This window comes from Hippocampus comes, unplaced genomic scaffold (genome assembly GCF_001891065.2).
Source record: "Hippocampus comes isolate QL1 unplaced genomic scaffold, H_comes_QL1_v1.1 scaffold100, whole genome shotgun sequence".
Lineage (NCBI taxonomy): Eukaryota > Metazoa > Chordata > Actinopteri > Syngnathiformes > Syngnathidae > Hippocampus > Hippocampus comes.
Window position 1 is genome coordinate 129,970 of NW_017805282.1, and position 19,873 is coordinate 149,842.

Below are 19,873 nucleotides of genomic sequence, written 5' to 3' on the forward strand. Positions count from 1 at the left end.
TTGTACACACATAAGCCGCACCTGTCTATAAGCCGCAGGTGCCCATATTGTAACATGAGATATTTACAAAGAAAGACGGTACACAGGCGGCCGTTAGAAAAGTCTTTATATAAGCCGCTTCATGAAAGCTTTATATATAGATATATATATATATATATATACCATATAACACACATCATCATAAAAAAATATGCAGTAACATGACACAGATGGTAGTTTAGTTCATATGCAACCAGTCAATGTTCAGAAATTTAAGTGACACATGGAATTTTATTTCAGCTATCTCAGCATATGTTGTTGTATCTCACGATATGATTCTGATATGACGCCCAAGTGTATGTGAGTTTGTCTCTGCAGTTTTTTGTTGAGTTTCCTCTTTTAACCATGTGAAATCATATTCAATTAGAGATGTAATTTTTCTTACCACCCTGTGCTAGATAAGGCTTTTTGAATAGGCAACGAGATTCTCCCGTGTCCATTGTTGCAGATTGCATATCGCTCCCGTGTTTTCTGTGAGGCTGACTGCTACAGGGTGATTAATGTGTTCATTTCCCATTATTAAAGACTAGAGCAGCGCTGCGGGCTACAGATATAGGACCTCGTCATAAATCTTAGCCAAATGAACAGTCAAATAATCGCTCATCGGAAATGAAATCTGGGCTCATTAATACTGACACCCAGACTGGGGGAAGAGAACACACACACACACACACACACACACACACACACACACACACACACACACACCAGACGGGGGCATGAAGTCACACATTCGCATGAATACACACAAAAATAGATACACAAAATGTAGACTTGAGGGGGATTTGGTCTGGTCTGCCACCTTGGCGCACCACTCAACAATGACAGGCTCATCATTAGAGGAGCGCGCGCACTCACGCACACGCGCGCGCACCCAGACAGACACACAAAGATAGGCTTCTGGTGTGTATCGCAGCTCCCACTCAAGAAAGCAGTGACCCATTAGTACAAGACAAAGGGATCACAGGCCACGATTAGAGCCATAAATTATAACCTCAGTGCATCATTTGACATCAGGCACTTCACAGAATTTGGCATCATGGATTTTAATTAACGGTTTTATTGTTCAGACATACAACTATATATACAGTATATATATATATCAAGCTGCTGCATATATATATACAGGGGTGCCCAACTAGTCAGTCGCGATTGACCACAGGTAGCCCGTGCACTGGTGCCAAGTCAATCGCGAGGGGGGTAGAGGAAAATGAAAAAAAAATGTACGTCTGCATGTGTGCGTGTTGTTAATATATTTTTGTGTTCGGGCACACTGCACCCAAATATCAGTTTCACTTTCACAAAAAAGTATTCAAAAAATAAAAGCTCGTTACCTTCAACCTTTTCATGCACCCTGTAACCTGATAAGATGATGAGCTGTCCACTGTAGTAACCGCTGTCCCCGAATGACCTGCATCAATGGAAGTTGTTCGTGGTCGGCAGTCTGCAATTGCAGCTTGCGATCAGAGCTTTTGCAAAATATCTTTTTTTTTTTTTTTTTTTTTTTTAATCGTTATTCTAATTTAAAATTTGGGCAGCCCGGTGCTCGAGTGGTTAGTGCGTTGACCTCACAGCGCAGAGGCCGTGGGTTGGATCCCAGCTCAGGCCTTCCTGTGTGGAGTTTGCATGTTTCCCCAGGCCGGTGTGGGTTTTCTCCGGGTACTCTGCTGTCCTCCCACATTCCAAAAACATGCAAGGCAGGCTGATTGAACACTCAAAATTTGTCCCTAGGGGTGAGTGTGAGCGCGGATGGTTGTTCGTCTCTGTTTGCCCTGCGATTGGCTGACAACTGGTTCAGGCTGCCCCCGCCTACTGCCCGAAGACGGCTAGGATAGGCTCCAGCATGCCCCGCGACCCTTGTGAGGATAAAGCGGATCGGGAAATGGATGAATGGTTAGATACATACACACTGTATATCCAACTGTATATCCAACTTTGTGTTTGCACGGTCTATTGAAAAACTATTTATTTCTGATCATGATTTTTTTTGGAGGGGGTCAAGTTACAACTGGGTGAACAAGAGTAATATGTCAGGGTTCAAAACGAACCGAATAACGTTTTAGGATCCCAGAAACGTAGACACCCAAAAAAAATCTCTGTCACAAAAATGTTTCTTAACAAGAACAGAAGCCAAAAAATATGAGCAGAAAATGCTGGTCAAACGAACCCGGAAAAACAATACATTAACAAAAATAGTTCAACCGAGAAAACCGACGAAATGTCAAGAATCCAATTTACACGTAACAAACTAAAACAAAGTCAAGGCTGCCCCCACCTACTGCCCGAAGACGGCTAGGATAGGCTCCAGCATGCCCCGCGACCCTTGTGAGGATAAAGCGGATCGGGAAATGGATGAATGGTTAGATACATACACACTGTATATCCAACTGTATATCCAACTTTGTGTTTGCACGGTCTATTGAAAAACTATTTATTTCTGATCATGATTTTTTTTGGAGGGGGTCAAGTTACAACTGGGTGAACAAGAGTAATATGTCAGTGTTCAAAACGAACTGAATAACGTTTTAGGATCCCAGAATCGTAGACACCCAAAAGAAATCTCTGTCACAAAAATGTTTCTTAACACGAACAGAAGTCAAAAAATATGAGCAGAAAATGCTGGTCAAACGAACCCGGAAAAACAATACATTAACAAAAATAACTGAGAAAACCGACGAAGTGTCAAGAATCCAATTTACACGTAACAAACTAAAACAAAGTCAAATGACAAAAGAAGGACTGTACTTACTCAAACAACTCAACAAGGGCAGTACTTCGAAAAACGAGGTACTAAAGGAACAAGATCAACTGTGACAAGAGCAAGGGGTCTAGAAAACAATCACTTGAGCAAGAGCAGGAACAAGGTCAACAATAATCCGACAAACTGCAGGCAGCTTGTCAGTGCCTAACGACATGGCCCCCGACGATCGGCAGCAGGTGTGCACACCGAAAGACGGCCCTCGTCTGCCACCCTCTGGAGATACACAAGAACAGGATCATGACAATACAGTAGTGAGCCACTCATTTCCTGTCAACTCAATACTGTACATCACAGGTGTCAAAGTCAAGGCCCGGGGGCCAAATCTGTCCCGCCACGTCATTTTATGTGGCCCGCAAAGGCAAATCAAGCATGTCAAGTTCCATGATGCTTGCTAAAGTCTGAACCAAAATTTCAAATTGTCATATGTAATCCACAATAACAGTCATTATTCTTGACTTCTGATTTGAAAACTAGTTATTCATCAATTTGTTGTGTGCTGTGTATGTAATATGTGAGGGGATTAAACATTTATATGGTTTCCCAAAATTCATGACGGCCCTCCAAGGGAAACCGTAACTACAATGTGGCGGGCGACAAAAATGAGTTTGACACACCTGCTGTACACGGATAACATTTTGTCATTTTGTCTGTCATGATATTCGGACTTTCTTCTAATCAGTCAATACGAAAGGGTGTATGTACATGTCACCATCAGATACCCAATGACATTCAATGAAGCATGTCATAAAACCAATCACTTGAAATAGAGTAACCTTGTCATGTTTCTTCTCTCTTCTTTGGGTTTTGTTTTGTTTCCCCAGTCCCCTTGGTGAATGTTGGTGGGCGGAGTCTGCTGCACCACACTTGCTGACCGTCAACCTGGTTTATCGATGCAGCACAAGTGGAAAGTGGAGACTGAATTATGAGATACTTCCTCCAATCCCATGATCTATGATGCTAGCTTGTTGATCATACTTTTTGTGTGTGGGGTTTTTTTTCTGGTTGGTTGTATTTACTTTTTATCAGTCCCTTTGATGAATCGAAGTAGCCTGCTTCTTTTGTTTCCACTTCTCTGAGTGTTTCTTTTCCATTGTAGATTTCAAGTATTGCTGTTGAACTTTCACTGTGGCTCTGTCCAAATCTTTAAAGTTTAGTTTTGGACTGTTACCTCACTCTAAATTGTCTCCCCAGTTGTGACTGTAAGCATCAATGGTTGCTCGTCTATCTTGCATGTAAATCGGAGCAGTCAATCATTGATTTATTCATTCAATTCTGACCAAAAGCGAGCCCACGAACATCAGGGTTGTGTTTGGAAATCCACTCTGATGCCAGTGCACTACCCTGAGAGTGCGTGTCTTCGAAGAGGCACCAAGTGATCACCTCTCATTAACCTCTGAACGCAGTCTATATTCTTAAACAAGGGGTGCCCAACCTTTTTTGACCAAAGATCTACTTTTCAAGCAACCAACGTCCCGCGATTGACCTTTTACCGCAAGTGTTTGCATACACACACACCCGCGCATATACATGCACACACATACACATTTGTTTGTGAAAAGGATATCATTGCCCACCTTAGTCGAGACCTGATGCGGAGGCATGGGATGCACTTTTGCAGCGGGTTAAGTGCAGGAACGTCACTGTTGGAGCTCACGTGTACAGTTAGAAGTATAATTATGAATTAGAATAATAATTTAAAAAAAATATTTTGCAACAGCTCCGAAGCTGCGATTACAGACTGCCGACCACTAACAACTTCTGTTGATGCAGGTCATTAAGCCTTTCAGGGACAGCGGTTACTACAATGGACAGCTCATCATGTTATCAGGTTACAGGATGCATGAAAAGGTCAAAGGTGACCTGCTTTTATTTTTTAAATACTTTTTTGTGAAAGTAAAACTGATAGGAGGATGTAGTGTGCCCTAACACTAAAATATATTATATTAACAACAAGCACACATGCAGACACACTATTTTTTTTTTTTTTTCATTTCCCTCTACACCCCTCGCAATTGACTTTGGATCAGTCCACGGGCTACCAGTCAATCGCGAACTGTCAGAATGAAGCATGTGAGCGCTTGGATTATATTTTCAATTGCACCGTAGTGCTCGTTAACACCCAAATGCATTCAGAAATACGCTCTGAGCACGCTACTTCACTCAGACCCTTTGGAAACTCTGAAAGTTTTTCAAATGTGCTATTTGGTTATTCAGAGTGCCCCAAAAAGCGATGCCCAGTAAGAAAGTAAACAGCTGCATTCAGAAATAACGTGAATAAAGGGTTGTGTCCGGGCAGTGGACAAAGACTACGTTATAGTTTGTCCTTTTTATCTTAAAATGGCTTAACTTAACTAGAGGACCGCGTCACATTGTTGCCAATTTAAATCCTTGCTGATGTGCAAAGCGAAAGTTAGATGCTATGAATACTTTTGTACTTCAGATGGAAGTGCTTCTTCATTGTCTCTTCATTGAAACAATGGGAGTCATGGCAACTAACTTTAGCTTCGCAGAACAACAACAACAAGGATTTAAAAGGTGGAGAAATACTCTAGAAATGTTCCTTTGGGTACAATACGACACAGGATGTAAGCCATTTTAAGATATAAAGGAAAAACGTTCACTCTAGTTCATCTGCGGTGCCATCAGCTCTGGTAATTTTGCAGGAGCACCGAAAATCCTGCTGAGCTGAAAAGCAGGAAAAGCACATCACAAATAAAATGTTCAAGTTTGGTGATTTCAGTGGGTTAAATATTCGGGTGTTCCATTGACAGATAATGTTACCTTAAAATGTTTTATAAAATGTTAGAACTATTGTAAATAAAAGCTGACATGTTAATTTCTACTGTAACTGGAAGGATTTGTATTTGCCTTGGTTTGTGCTCAACTTTGTCAATGGATAGTTCAACACTTTCAGGGACAGCGGTTACTACAGTTGACAGTTTATCGTTTCTACTTTCCAAATGTGGAAAAGGACGACTGCATGGAAGACGTTCTACATTCAGCATCCAGGACTGATACATGTGCAGCTTTTCTCCTGTGCACACAAGGAAATCAGGACTTGTGTTCAACCTTTAGAGGTGCTGGTATGACTTGAGGAATAATTTACCATTCTTCAAAAGAATTTTAAAAATACATAGTTTGCAAAGACTACAAATTGAGGGGAGCTTGGAGCTTGATTATTGAGGTCATATAGAGGTGCAAACATGTGAAGTAAATTAGAAGTTGCTCTCCTAACAAATCTACAATCATTTTAAGCAGCTTCCTTACTTTATTGATATTGGGAAGGAACTCACTTTTAAAAACAACATGAACGCTCACCGCATTTTTATACACTTTGTGTATCGTGTAGTAGACCTCATGCAACATCACTCCATGCTTGCATGCTATCACGCATTCTATCTCTCCCACAGAGATGCAAATACACCCGTTTCCAACAAATAGCCACGCCGGCGCACCCCGCCTCCGCCCCCTGCCCCTGCGCCTCATCCACCCAGGTCTTTGCTGCCCTCCTTTCTCAGTCAGTTCTGACAATGCTAATGATTCTCACTGGAGTACAGGATGACGGGTGACAGAGGCAGCTAGACCGAGACTGTCTGATGATGGAGGGGAGGAAGGGGGTGTGGAAGGAAACTTGAAGAACCAACCGTGTGTGTGTGTGTGTGTGTGTGTGTGTGTGTGTGTGTGTGAGTCTATAATGGGTGGGGTGGAAAAAGAGTTCAAGGATGGTGCTGCACTGGCCCCCTTTCTGGTGATGCGTCAAAAAAGATGCATATTTCCCTGACTAAATGGTAATTTATTACATGTAAGACAGGGCCTGACACCCTGAATCAGCATTGATTCAGACCACGTTGGCGTGGGAGGTTGTATGCGGGAGGGAGGAGGTAGAATAAGGTAAATATAAAGAAAGAGAACATAGGGAGGAAGAAACAGAAACGGCAATGGAAATAGTATGCATTCAGACCACGTTGGCCGGCCGGGATTGTGGGAGGTTGTATGCGGGGAGGGAGGAGGTAGAATGAGGTAAATATAAAGAAAGAAAACATACGGAGGAAGAAACAGAAACGGCAATGGAAATAGTATGCAATGAGGAGAGATGTAGCCCCTGGGCATGGGGCATGTTTTCCTTGTTTCCTTATCATTAGGGTATTTCTAATTCAAATATATGCCTTAAATAATTCACACAGGGCATATCAAAGAATAGAGTGGAATAGTGTGTCTATGTTCAAAATAAAGTACATGCGAGAATGATTTCTCCTTCTGAGAAAATGTTTCAATGTATTTATTTAATTTTCAATAAAATTGGGGGAAGAAAGGTTAGCAGTATTCATGGCTGTAAATAATTATTTTATTAAACCTGTTTTGATATTTTTCGTAGGTCAGATATTAATGATTTTTAAATGTTCACTAGATAAGATAGCTTATGTATTTTCACTTTACTTTGGACAATGTTGTTTATGCAACCACATGACTTAAAAATGTATCTAGATCCAGATGATTTGATTTTGTGCAACCACTGGATGAAATGAAAAAGTAAATTCAACACTTTTTTTTCGGTTTGACTACAATTTTGGCTGTGCTATTGTCAATCTTCAATGGACATTTTCAAAAAAGTTAGATGTACATCACTTTGTGTTCAACGCATCATCAAAATGGATATTGTAATTAGATCCAAGAACTTCTGATATGAAATGTAAAAAAATGCTACTAAATACTTGCCATAAATCTGAAAGAGTTAATTCAAATATTGTTTATATATATATATATACTGTATATATATTAGTGTTTACAACACTAATATATGTTTACAACACAAATATATTTTTTTAAAATCACATTTCCCAAATGACAAATCATCTAATAAAACGAGTGTTTGGATTCCATTGCCAGACAATAATGTGACAAGTGAAATTGAACATGATGTCATTATTATGAATCAACATTAAAACGAAATTTAACAATATAAATTTAAAATAACAAATGTATAGAATGATAATATTAATGACTTGCTACAAGCACTGAATAATGTATTCAAATAAAAGAATGATACTAATTCACAAACTGAATTATTACTGAAAAAGGGAATCATATTTGGTTCCTTTCCCCAGCCTGGCGGCCGCTCTGTCGTGTGGCGATCACACTGACCGGAAACTGTGTGTGTTGTTTAAAAATAAAAGCTCAAAAAAGATGTAGGGAAGAGGGGTTATGGAAACGCTCTGAAAAAAATAACAAACATATAACATTACATTTAAAATATTTTCAGTGGGTCTTCCGTTTATTAGAAAAGCTATCTCGTAAAAGATCAATCATCTCAGGCCAAAATGGCGACTTCCGGTAACTGTCCAAAAGACAGCCAGCCAGCCTTGTCCTGTTGCCGTGAAGGAAAACGCACTGTGCTTACTCATATCTTAACACACATATTAATTCGATGGAAACATACACCGCGACGTGACCACCGGGAATGATCATCAATCCGCGATAACCGGCATCATTGTCAGGGCAATATTGTGAAAGCAATAACCGGAAATTGTAATTGTTTCTTACGCCAGCTCGATGTTAAACGTGGGCTGGCTGAATCCAGCCTGCCCTAAATTCCGTCATTAACATACACTGCGGCTCTCGCTTCATATAAGTGGCTCCCCAGCCAATCTGCGAGCAGAGAGCGTGTCGGCGCGCACGGACGCGAGAACCCACTCCCAACAAGCGGAGGACTGACAAGCAGAGACAGTCTTCTTTTTTTGTCCGAGCCTTGCATCTGATGCTCAGATGCACATCAAACACACGCACTGATCCTTACAGATGAGCCCAGGAATCAAGTTTGCAAGGACAGATGATGATTCCTTCTTCCCTCTGATCACTTCCAATTGATTGACATTCCCTTTGACTTGCCAACAGGACTATAATTAAATTTAGGAATATACTTTTGGGACTCTTGGATTTTAAAAATCATCCCTGCTTTTCGGTGTCACTTGTCTTCAGCGCTTGAAAATTGCGCGCAACGATGGCGCAAAGGGTAAGTAACTCACACCGTAACTTTTCATACTCGATGTTAATATTTAGTCATTATTTAAAAGGTTTTAAATATGTAGTGTGTGGTGTTAAATTAGGTGTAATGATATGAATGTGTGGAATCGATTCCATCGTCGTTCATATGAGCCCCGGGGATGGTGGAACTGTTGGGCAATATTTTTTTTTGTCTTATTCATTCAAAAAGAAATTCACATTCATATAATCTTTTATCACCTAAGTACGATGAGTTGGCTCATTACGGAGGCGGGATGGATGGAGTTGGAGTCCCGACATCCATGTACGGAGACCCCCACGCCCCGCGGCCCCTACCCCAGGTCCACCACCTGAACCACGGGCCGCCCCCGCATCCCACGCAGCACTACGGGGCCCACGCACCGCACAGCATCATGCCGGGCAGCATGGGCAGTGCGGTCAATGACGCCCTGAAAAGAGACAAGGACCAGATTTACGGGTATGCGTCTTGAAAGAATCTAAACAATCTTTTTTGGGTTCGACAGGGTGAAGAAATGTGCGCGATTAAAAAAAAAAAGGCGTGGATGAGACACTTGAAAACCAATTTGGTTATTTCAAGCAATTTTAATTTGAAGTGCCAATTATATGAAGACAACATTATTTACGAACCAAATAAACCAACACAACTTCCAGCGATGATCGAAAGGCGAATATATCGTTTGCATTTGTTTAGAAATAATCGCTTTCTATTGATTGTGATTATAATTGTTGAAAAAGGAGCATGACTTGATTTTATTTGATCAACTTCTTGCATTTTTTTTTAACGCAAGGCCGCCGCGGATGCTTTTTTTTTTTTGTTTTTTTGACGAGTTTCACGTTCCTGCGTTGCAGCCATCCTTTATTCCCGCTTCTTGCCCTGGTTTTCGAAAAGTGCGAGCTGGCGACGTGTACGCCCAGAGAACCCGGAGTGGCTGGCGGCGACGTGTGCTCCTCGGATTCTTTCAACGAAGACATAGCGGTGTTTGCCAAACAGGTTAGTTTGCGCGTGCAAATCTTGACGAGAAATAAGATACTTGAAATAAATCAACTTCAGGGGGCTCGGCAAGATTATTATATCGTTGCTGCATTCAATGGGCAATGATTTTTTTTTAGAAATGTTTGCAAAGGGACAATCGACAGCTGGCGGATATTTTCTCGTTTCCTGCACTTTCAGATCCGAGCAGAGAAACCTTTATTTTCTTCGAACCCGGAGCTGGATAACTTGGTGAGTACACAGAAGCGTTTCCTTCCTTCTCTTTTCTTGGAAGGCGCGCGTCGCGTGCGCTCGCCTGGAGCAATCACATCCCTTTAGGGCGCAGTTATTAAAATCATTGTTTTACTCATAAAACAGCAGAGCGTTTTATAAAGCGCCCGAAGGCTCTACGCACCCTGTTGATTGATGGCTCCCTGATTTTTTTTTTTTTTAATTTTTTTTTGCTTTTAGATGATTCAAGCCATCCAAGTGCTGCGTTTTCATCTACTGGAATTGGAAAAGGTCAGTATTTTTCTGCTGGCAGTGAAGACCACATTATGGAGCGTTTTTGATTGACTTATATAATTAAATACACTGTCGTATCAAAACACCAGTTAATGAATAAATCAAAGTTTGGCTATATTGATGCATGCACAACTCACCCGGCATCTTCATTTTTAAGCATCTCAAGGCATTCATTACATTTGGCATCTTTTCCAGTTTAACTGTGCCCAGAGGAAGGGCGAGTCAACGAGATAGTATGGAGGAGCATAACTTTAGCAAAACACCTTTTGAGAATAAACAAAGCTTGCAAGTAATATCCTTCTGTTCAACATGAGTGACCTCTGACCTCACAAATGCTTTTCTCGATGAATGGACAGTATTCCTTAGACACACTAAAGTATATAAAAGCTGCAAAGGGATGACAAAGTCATTCTTTGTTCCATTTTTTGTGCAATGGCCAGGTAAAAAAAAAAAAAAAAAAAAAAAAGGAAATCAGTGCAGTATTTAAAACCCTATTTGGTTTCATCGTAGGTGCACGAGCTTTGCGATAACTTCTGCCATCGGTACATCAGCTGCCTGAAAGGCAAAATGCCCATCGACTTGGTCATTGAGGAGCGGGACGTCTGCAAGTCGGATTTTGATGATCTGTCGGGATCGTCCACCAACCTCGCAGATCATGTGAGTTTACTGCATCGTAAAGATGTCGCGATGGAAAACAGACTCTCGTGTTCATCATTTGTTATGGCGTCTTGAAAGTAGCAAAGGCTTGCATATGGGTTTGAAAGGATTTATGTTTTTTTTTTTCCCGTGGATTCGTTCAACCCATTTAATGCGATGTTTGACGTCATTGGTGGGTGATTTGCTTATGAGCAGTTTCCTTTGTACACCATTTCATTCTCATCCATTCCATTTAATTCAACATGTACAGTAGTACCTAGCAAACTTTTTTTTAAATGAATATTTTTTGTTATAATTTTTTTTTTTTTAAAGCGAATACAAAACTCTTCATTGTTTCATTTTAGGAACATTTCTTGAAATAATGTTAGCTATTTAGCACACTTTTTTTTTAGTTGTCAGTGGTGTATTGGATTTTTTATTTTTTTTTTTTTGGTTGGCAGTAAGAATAAACAACACTCCCATTTCAATAGACAACAAATAGTCCTCAAACCTCTGAGAACGTGCCCCCTTTTTTCCAAGCAAATTAGGGCGATTCAAATTATGTCTCTCTCGTCATCATATAACAAACAAAAATGTGTGTTCTGTGTGTTTCTGTGCGTGTGTGAGGAAAGTCGCCATATGAGGACACTCTTGTTTTAAGGTCAGATGGGATGCGTGGATACAAAATAGCGGCGTGCCAAAGATGAGCGTTAACCCACTCGCATCTCCTTTCTCAAAGTGTGCTTGTGTGACAGAGTGAACGTCGATTGTGCGTGTAATTAGAGACTCTGCAAGCACCTGACAAAAGACGTCGGTTTTGTAGCTTTTTCCACCAAGACTTGAGGCGTGACATCTCCGTAGCGCTGTTGTAAAATAACAAAGGAAGAGGGTACAGTTGGACCCTATTGCTGTTCCTGAAGAGACATTATTTCTCTCAGTCTTTCTGTAGTACATGCTAAAATTAGACCGAAGTTATTATTTTTCCAGGTTATAAACGTACCAGGGCAGCACATTTTGGAGCAGCGTGCTGGGTTACAATCCATTGAAGCCCAAATAGTCACTCGTCCTTCCAACAAACTTTCTTTTTGTTTTCATTCTTGACCATACCTCCGGCCAAGAACTATCTCACGTGAAGAAAACCAAACCAAATATTAAAGTTGAACGCTTTCATGCATCCTGTAATCTGATAACACGATAAGTCTTCCACTGGAGAAACTGCTGTCCATGAAAGGGTTAAAAATCCATGAAAAGATTCGCGCCAGAGAACGCGAATGCTAGCTGTGAAGCGCTATAAAGCCATTAGAAGTGCTAATTGTATCCTAACTAGCCTGGTGTGTGTCTTAGCTGATAACCCGGCCGCTGATAACACTCAATGTGATATGTACTGTATGTTAACTTTAACTCAACTTCTGCATTGAGGCAGGATGAATCATTGTTACAGGAGCACCTGGTTTTAGAGTTAACCTCCCCAATTCTCCCCCTTTGTTACAGCTGTTAGTATTATTCCGAAATAACACAGTTTTGTGTATTCATTCTTTGACACTGGACCTGTTTCCACTGACTAAACAGTCCTGTTCAGTTTAGTTTTATACAATTGTACCTCGACTTACGAACGTCTCTTCATACGAAATTTTCAAGGTACGAAACATCTCATTGGCTATTACCAAGCATCTTCCTGGCATCCCATTGGCTAAGAGGTACTTCACCAAATGTGTCTATATGTGTAGATAGATAGATAGGTGTCTATGCAGTGACTTCGTCATTTGCCCCTCGGGCCATGAGGCGTTCCGATAGTTTTATGTAAATGTGAATCATAGAGAAAAAGTGTTCACCAGTCGGGCAATCGCTCACTATGCTGATGTTTGCCTTGGACATTTTCGAAGGATTGTTAAAAGCCGACAAAAGCAAACGTCCTTGGATCAGTTCTTACTAAAACGCCAGGCAAAAAAAACACACTTGAGAGAGAACATGAACTAAAGTGGGCAAAAAAAAACAATGAGAACACAGTTAAAAGTTAAATGACATCATTTTTATTCTTTATGCTTTGTTTTTTACATGATGCACAACTCTCATTTATTGTCCAAAAATCTAGTTTGTAACATGTATTTGTTAAATATTTTGATGCATTTTTATGCTTTAGAAAACATTTATGTGTGAATTTTGAGGGGGCTTGGAACGGATTAGGGCTTTAACATGGAAAACGCGTCTCTACTAAATTTCTTCCAGAACCAATTAATTTCGTAAATAGAAGTATCACTTGTAGCTATTCTGTTCCCATTTCCACTCAAAATGAAATGCGCTCCTCAACGATAACACTTAACGTACGAAAGAATGAGACACGATTTACTCAATGCACACATCGCCCTGTGTTCCTTTCGATTGAATTTTAATAGACGGGACGTGAAGAAATACGACCTTCATTCGCTTAAAAAAAATGGCAAAACACATGGCGTTCTGTTGAGTAGCCGCGTTTACACAGGAGTTGTAATTATATTTCGGCCGGCTAAGAAAAGAGGGGCCATCGTGGAGACGCCTCCTTCACGCTGCGCTTTTGTCCCTGTGCTTCTTGTTGTCATCTGCCGAGCTCTTCATCTGATCACCATCAGGCAAACAGCTGACGCAAAGAGGCTGAAGAGGGAGATCTACTGTTTGGCTCGGGCTTATTGCCGTCTGAGTGGCCTGACTAAGTCTCCCGATAAATACAGGGTTCCTCCCTAAAACTGCTCCCAGAAACGATCAGGGCGTCGCAAGGTTCACATGCTGCAGAGTTGACCGATATCCTCTAGAAATCCGATATTTTTTTTTTCTCGGCGGCGTTTCATTGCGAGTCCACCGCAGGCAGAATGGTAATTTTTTTTTTTTTTTATTCTCATGTGCTGTTGTAAACTTGCTGCCTTGCAATGCTAATCGCACTTTGCAGCTGTCTTTGTAAAACTGCATAATGGACCTCTTACCGGACCTTACTGGACCTTCCTCATCTATTTTCCCCCCTTCTCCCTCCTCTCTTCTTTACTTTTATTTTCTTATCTCCTGTCCCCTGGTGTGCGGACCTTACCCTGACCTCTCAGAACCCGGCATCCTGGAGAGACTTGGATGACGCCCACTCCACACCCTCGGTAGGAACCCCGGGACCATCCAGTGGGGGACACGTCTCTCAGAGCGGAGACAACACCAGTGAACTCGGTAAGAGAGCCCACGAGGTCTCCTCCACATCAAAGCTTTGCATTTTCAGTGACGTCTCTTCAACTCGGGGTCCCGTCGAAAGGTGTCGGGATTATTTCATGACCGTTAACGTACTCCCTTTATCCAACCGTGATCCCGATCGCATCTGTTCCCGATCATTAACAAAGACGTTTCATTTCAAATTTTTCCGTCTGGAATTTTACAAACAGTCGGATAGGTCAGAGAAGGATCGTGCTGGAAAATGGCAAAAATAATGATAACCTGGAACCTGATCACCTGATAAACTGTCCACCGTAGTAACCGATGTCCCTGAAAGGGTTAAGAGAGGTTCCTGTGTGTTTTAGTTTAGTTTAGTTTTTTTTTTTTTTGGTTTGCCCTGATGCAGCATCCTCACAAATCAGAACTCTGGGACAGTATTCAAACGACAAGTTGCTTCATTAATGAAGACCTCTTGACAATGCCGTCCTGGGTACGACTCATTTAGAAGTGATGAATGGATCTGTTAACGCTAATTGGAGGCCATCAGAGTTTTATGACTTGTTTTTTTTTTTTTTTTTGGTTTTGGTTTTTTTTTGTTTTGTTTTTCCTTCCCTTTTGGCCGCAGCAAAACTAGAATGGACTTTAAAGCAACTTTTTTCACCCTCTGCATATCAGACATCACCGGGCAGAGCATTGACAAGAACAATAGGAGGATGCTTTGCAAGACAAGGGAAACTGAGAGGATTAAGTCGACACAACAGAAACAGATCGCAATCTTTACTTTGATATTGCACCAAGCACTTTACAAAATCTTATTTTTTTTTACCCTGCATCACCTTTAGATGAGCATGTTGGAGATAGTTGTAACTTTTTTTGTGTGTGTGTGTGTATCTAAAAGTCACAACAGCCTGTATGTGAATAGCTTTTTTTTTCCCCCTTTAGGCTTTTTTTTTTTTTTTTTTTTAAAGACAACAGTGGGGGAAACCTCAAGGTCCATGGCCTTTTGACCTGGAAAAGAATACATTGGGGATGGGGGTGCAGAATACCCCCTGTGGGGATGTAAGGGCAGAGCATTTTATGTATATGAAACAAAGGCAGAGAGGAGAACGGAATGATCAGAGCTGCAGATGCTGCAGCAAGGGCTGGCTGTATGTGGTACCTGCTGAGGCTACCTGGGCCCCCGCTTTATTTTCCCGCTATGATACGGAGGAATCAAACCCGGCACAAACTGCAGTTTCAAAGGCATTCGGAGACTGCAGAAGTCCCATCCGTTTATTTCATGGCTGGCACGCTCAAATTGAGGGGCACTCAGATAAACGCAAGGCAGCGCCACTTCGCCAAACTTTCCGATTTCTGCGACTCACGCCGGTTAAATCTGTGACGGCAATTTTTGAGCAACCCAATGTAGAAATACGGGGTGTAATAAAACCTCACGAAACAGAAAAGATGGATGCTCGGTGCATCTAAAATGCTTTATGCCGTAAATTGTTTGGAAAGTGGAGTGAGAAGCGGAGGCTCCACAGATCATCACAGCAACCGCAAACTGAAGCCATTTGATTTGTGACATTCAATTCTTCTTGAAAATCAAGTCATTCAATATGTGATTTACTTTTTTTTTTTTTTTTAGACCCTTGCATCCTGTAACCTGATAACATGATAACCTGTCCACTGTCGTAACCGTTAAGGGTTAATTTGCCCAATGTTTACCTAAATCGAACCAGGTGCATTGGCCTAAAGAAAATTCTTTAGTAGCATTGCGAGTTCCCTGTTGTGATCACAGTCCTTTTATTTTCAATTTTTTAATCCATCCATCCATTTTCTGTACCGCTTGTCGAGACATTGATGAGCTGGAGGCAATCCCAGTTGATTTTGGTCCATCCTGGACTTGTCGCTATTTCATCATAGGGTCACGTGTATTATTTTATTTATTTTTATTACATCAGTTCTATATGAAATAATATCTATACTCTAATGTTTAACATGAATTCAGCTTTGTGGTCTTTCCATGAGTTAATGTATGTATACACCGTCTCTGCAGAGGAATCCATTTTCTAGAGTAGACCAAAAACTTGTTATTCCAGCAATTGCTTATCTTAACGTTGCTGCGGCAGCAGTAGTCACTCCCCCCGTCTTCTGACAGCACCGAGCGATGCCGTTTGAGAGCATCCTGGCAATGGCAATTGCCTTCAAACCACAGGCAAATGATCTCATCCACTTGTGGCTAGTGGTTGGGCTTCTGGCTGCCTGCTTCTTCTGTGGCCTCCCAGCGTTTGGTTGTTTCCTTGTAAGCCGTGTGATATGCAAAGGGCTCCCTTTGATACCTCCGACCCCCAGGGTTACTGCTGTTGACCACAGCTAAGGGGGCTGAGCTATCCGAGGAATGTTTGGAAGGGGTCTGGGGGTGGACCAGGAGAAGCTTCGAATGTCCATCACAAAGAGGGAGATAAAACAAAAGGCGGGAGAGGGACAGGTCCCAAAGATTCCGTGCACTTGCATTGGGAAATGTATTGCAAGGAACAGGATATGTAGAATTCTTCTCTCAGACTCGAAGACAGAAGCAAACAGGATGGAATGTTTCACCGTGTGGTCACTGACATGCCAGTGACAACACAGCTTCACTGTCAATACGGCAACACAAACGCATGCATATTTATATCTGCTTCATTTGCATATATCGGAACACATTATGCATTAACTCTCGAACCCGAGTCATGTCAGAGCCACATTATGGCCTGTCAGTGTGCCTTGTTTGTACCTTGTGAGTGGAATGTGTCGCAATACGAAAACAGGGCAAATAGCAGAGGAACATAATACAAATATCCTTCGTTGGATTAAGACAAATGACCGTCCAGGCGAATACGGTGCCCAGAGTTCAACGTTTTTCAAGTTACAATCCGTCAGCTGTTTATATTGAGCAGGAAAAAAAAAAACACACACACAAATACTAATTGCCAACCTGAATGAATGCCGCTCCCGCAAGTCACTAAATCACGACCCTCAGCTGCGCGCAGCAACACAAATCCTACAGCGTGTGCGCGTCTGTGTTGGACTTTTGGCTTCGTTGCACTTTGTGAAAAGAAACAGTTGACTTCCTTATCGCCCTTTTAAACTCTTTCAGTGACAGCGGTTACTACAGTGGACAGCTCAGCTCATCAGGTTATCAGGTTACAGGTTATCATTATTTGTGCATGAAAGGGTTAATATATGTATACAGTGATCCCTCGCTATTTCGCGGTTCGTTTATCGTTTATCGTTTATCGCGGCTTCAGTGCATCGCGGATTTTTTCAAACATATTCATGAAAAAAAAAATAATAATCATATACATGTAGTACAGTACTGTATATGTTGCTCAATGTGACTCGCTGTTGTTTTGCTGACTTTCGCAGCTTCTCGCGGACTGTTTGCGGATTTAAAAAAAAAATATATATATATATATATGAGAGAGAGATTTTCCTTTTTTGTTTTAAAATTTGACCAATAAAAGCTTGTCCAATACAGATTTTACCATTTGTTGTAATTTACAGCAATGATGTTTCAGGAATTTTTCTTTCTTCTTTCTGTTGCTGAACCTAATCCTTAATTCATAAATGTGACTCTATACATATATCACTGTGTGACGTATTGTTTTTATTACATTATTATTTTTATGAAAAAACTGATTTGTTAAAGAGAGAAAACTTTTGGAAAGGTTTACTTGCACACACACACACACACACACACACACACACACACACACACACACACACACACACACACCATGCTTGCAGTTGTGTTGAAACATGACCTTTAACTACCATTCCGATTGCAGTATGCAAAACTGCTGCATTCGGCTTTCAATTTAATAACCACGTTCAGATCCCAGCGCAGAGGTATTCCCCGTGACTTGGAAACAATCCAAAGCGCTCCATTTGGAGCTGTGCATCATGCCTAATAAGGGAAAGAGCTGTGTGGTGTCACTGATGATGGATCAGGGACCTGCTGAGCTCATTAGATAGGCGTGCTGGCTTTGCATCACTGATGCAAATGGGGTCCAGCAATCAGTTCTGCTAAGTGCTCCCCGCTTTGTCTTTTTCACACACCATCCCGTGGTTGCTCGTCACACCGTAACACTGTTTAAAAAGAGCGAGACGTTAGAGAGGAATGAAAGAAATAAAGCTGAAATGCCTGCAATAGGTGAAATGAAAAATGTGGAAATGCGAACCACTTCTACGCGAGGTAAAATAACAGCAACCTGCTTTAAAGTGGATGCGGACGCCGCAGACGAGACAAATCTGGAAGGCAGAATCGAGTGTTTCGACTTGCATCTCAAAAATATATTCACACGATAGCTTTTTTTTTTGGCGTTTCTTTTTGGAGAACATCGCGATTAACCCTTTTATGGACAGCGGTCACTACGGTGGACAGCTTATCATGTGATCAGGTTACAGGTTAGTCTTATTGGTGCATGAAAGGGTAAAAGAATTTTGATAGAAAATGAGGTATGGATTTTACTTACATGGCAGTCATTTTTATTTCTTTTTTTTACCCCTTTGTCTACTTCACAATGCGGTTATAATCGCCCACATTTGGAACATTTACCAGTTCTCAACAAGGAAAAAAAAAAAACCAACGCAAGTAAGCTGCAGAATGGAAAGCTATCGCCATATTTTGGGGAATATTTATCCGATAAACAAAACATCAGGAACGGGCCATACAGTCAGTGTTGAAATAAAAGAAAAACGTTTATATCACCGCTGAAAAGGGCAGTACGGGCATAAGGGAGGGTGCAAAAAAAAAAAAAAAAGGCAAGACTCCTCTTCATATCTTAGGGTGATGCTTTTTGTGTATGTTTTTCTTCGTTGCCTGGGGGGCAATACTCCAGCCATCCCTGCAGTAATGCACAGCCCTCCACCTCCACCCTTCCAGTGTCACGCGTGCAGACACTGGCAGGCAGCGCGGAGCGCGGCCTGATGGGCGGGGGCGGTGGGTCGAGTAATGGGTAGGGGGAGGGGGGGTGAAAGCAGGGGCATGGCAGAATTGCACGGGTGTACGACTTTGAGACTGGACCGTCACACACGGCTTAGATTGGCTGAGTTGCCGGGGAGCAGTCAGAAGCGATTAGTGTAGCAGAAGATCTGCCCTGCGGCTTTCCCCTCTCTGCAAGCACAAGAAAGAGGGATGAGGCGAGCAGAGAAAGAGGAGGTAGACCAGGGTGAAGTGGGGAAGGGGGGTGTGACATGCCATACGTACAGATAATTAGTCTGAGCCGAGCTCTCTTTTTCTTTTTTCCTTACTTTTTTTTCGAGGGGGGGGTCGCAGTTTGCCTTATTTACTCAAAAGACGTCGCAAGAAGCCGATGACACGACAACTGCAGGGAGTCGGGGGGCTAAAATATCCAACTGCTCCAATGTGTATCATTTCTAGAACAACACGGTGTATGTTTGATTGGAAAACGAGCAGAGCAGAAGACAATAAGATTTTACAAAAAAATAAGGATCATTTGTCATTAGAACTCTTTCAGGGACAGCGGTCACGACAGCGGACAGCTTATTATGTTATCCAGGTTATCATTATTGGTGCATGAAAGGGTTAAAAAGAGCTGGAAAGCTAGAGAGAGGTAGTTTAACAACAAACTTATGTAAGTAAGGAAAAAAAACAACAAAAAAAAAAAAACAAGCGGACAACAACAACGTTGAATGAAGGACAGAGGCTGTCTCAAACTCTCACTGTCCCGTGACTCAGAGCGGGATGCCATCCGTCAAAACTCCCACAACCCCCC

At 41.6% G+C, this 19,873-nt stretch overlaps 1 protein-coding gene across 1 annotated transcript in view; it reads left to right on the top strand.

Moving 5' to 3' along the window:
- The first annotated feature begins 8,444 nt into the window (after positions 1 to 8,444).
- Positions 8,445 to 19,873, top strand: part of meis2b (Meis homeobox 2b) — a 25,024-nt gene continuing 13,595 nt past the window's right edge. The window contains exons 1-7 of the mRNA XM_019871441.1: positions 8,445 to 8,810; positions 9,046 to 9,278; positions 9,671 to 9,812; positions 9,993 to 10,043; positions 10,263 to 10,313; positions 10,827 to 10,973; positions 14,021 to 14,135. Coding sequence (XP_019727000.1) covers positions 8,799 to 8,810; positions 9,046 to 9,278; positions 9,671 to 9,812; positions 9,993 to 10,043; positions 10,263 to 10,313; positions 10,827 to 10,973; positions 14,021 to 14,135 — 751 coding nt within the window. The 5' untranslated portion in view covers positions 8,445 to 8,798. The remainder of the gene's footprint in view (positions 8,811 to 9,045; positions 9,279 to 9,670; positions 9,813 to 9,992; positions 10,044 to 10,262; positions 10,314 to 10,826; positions 10,974 to 14,020; positions 14,136 to 19,873) is intronic.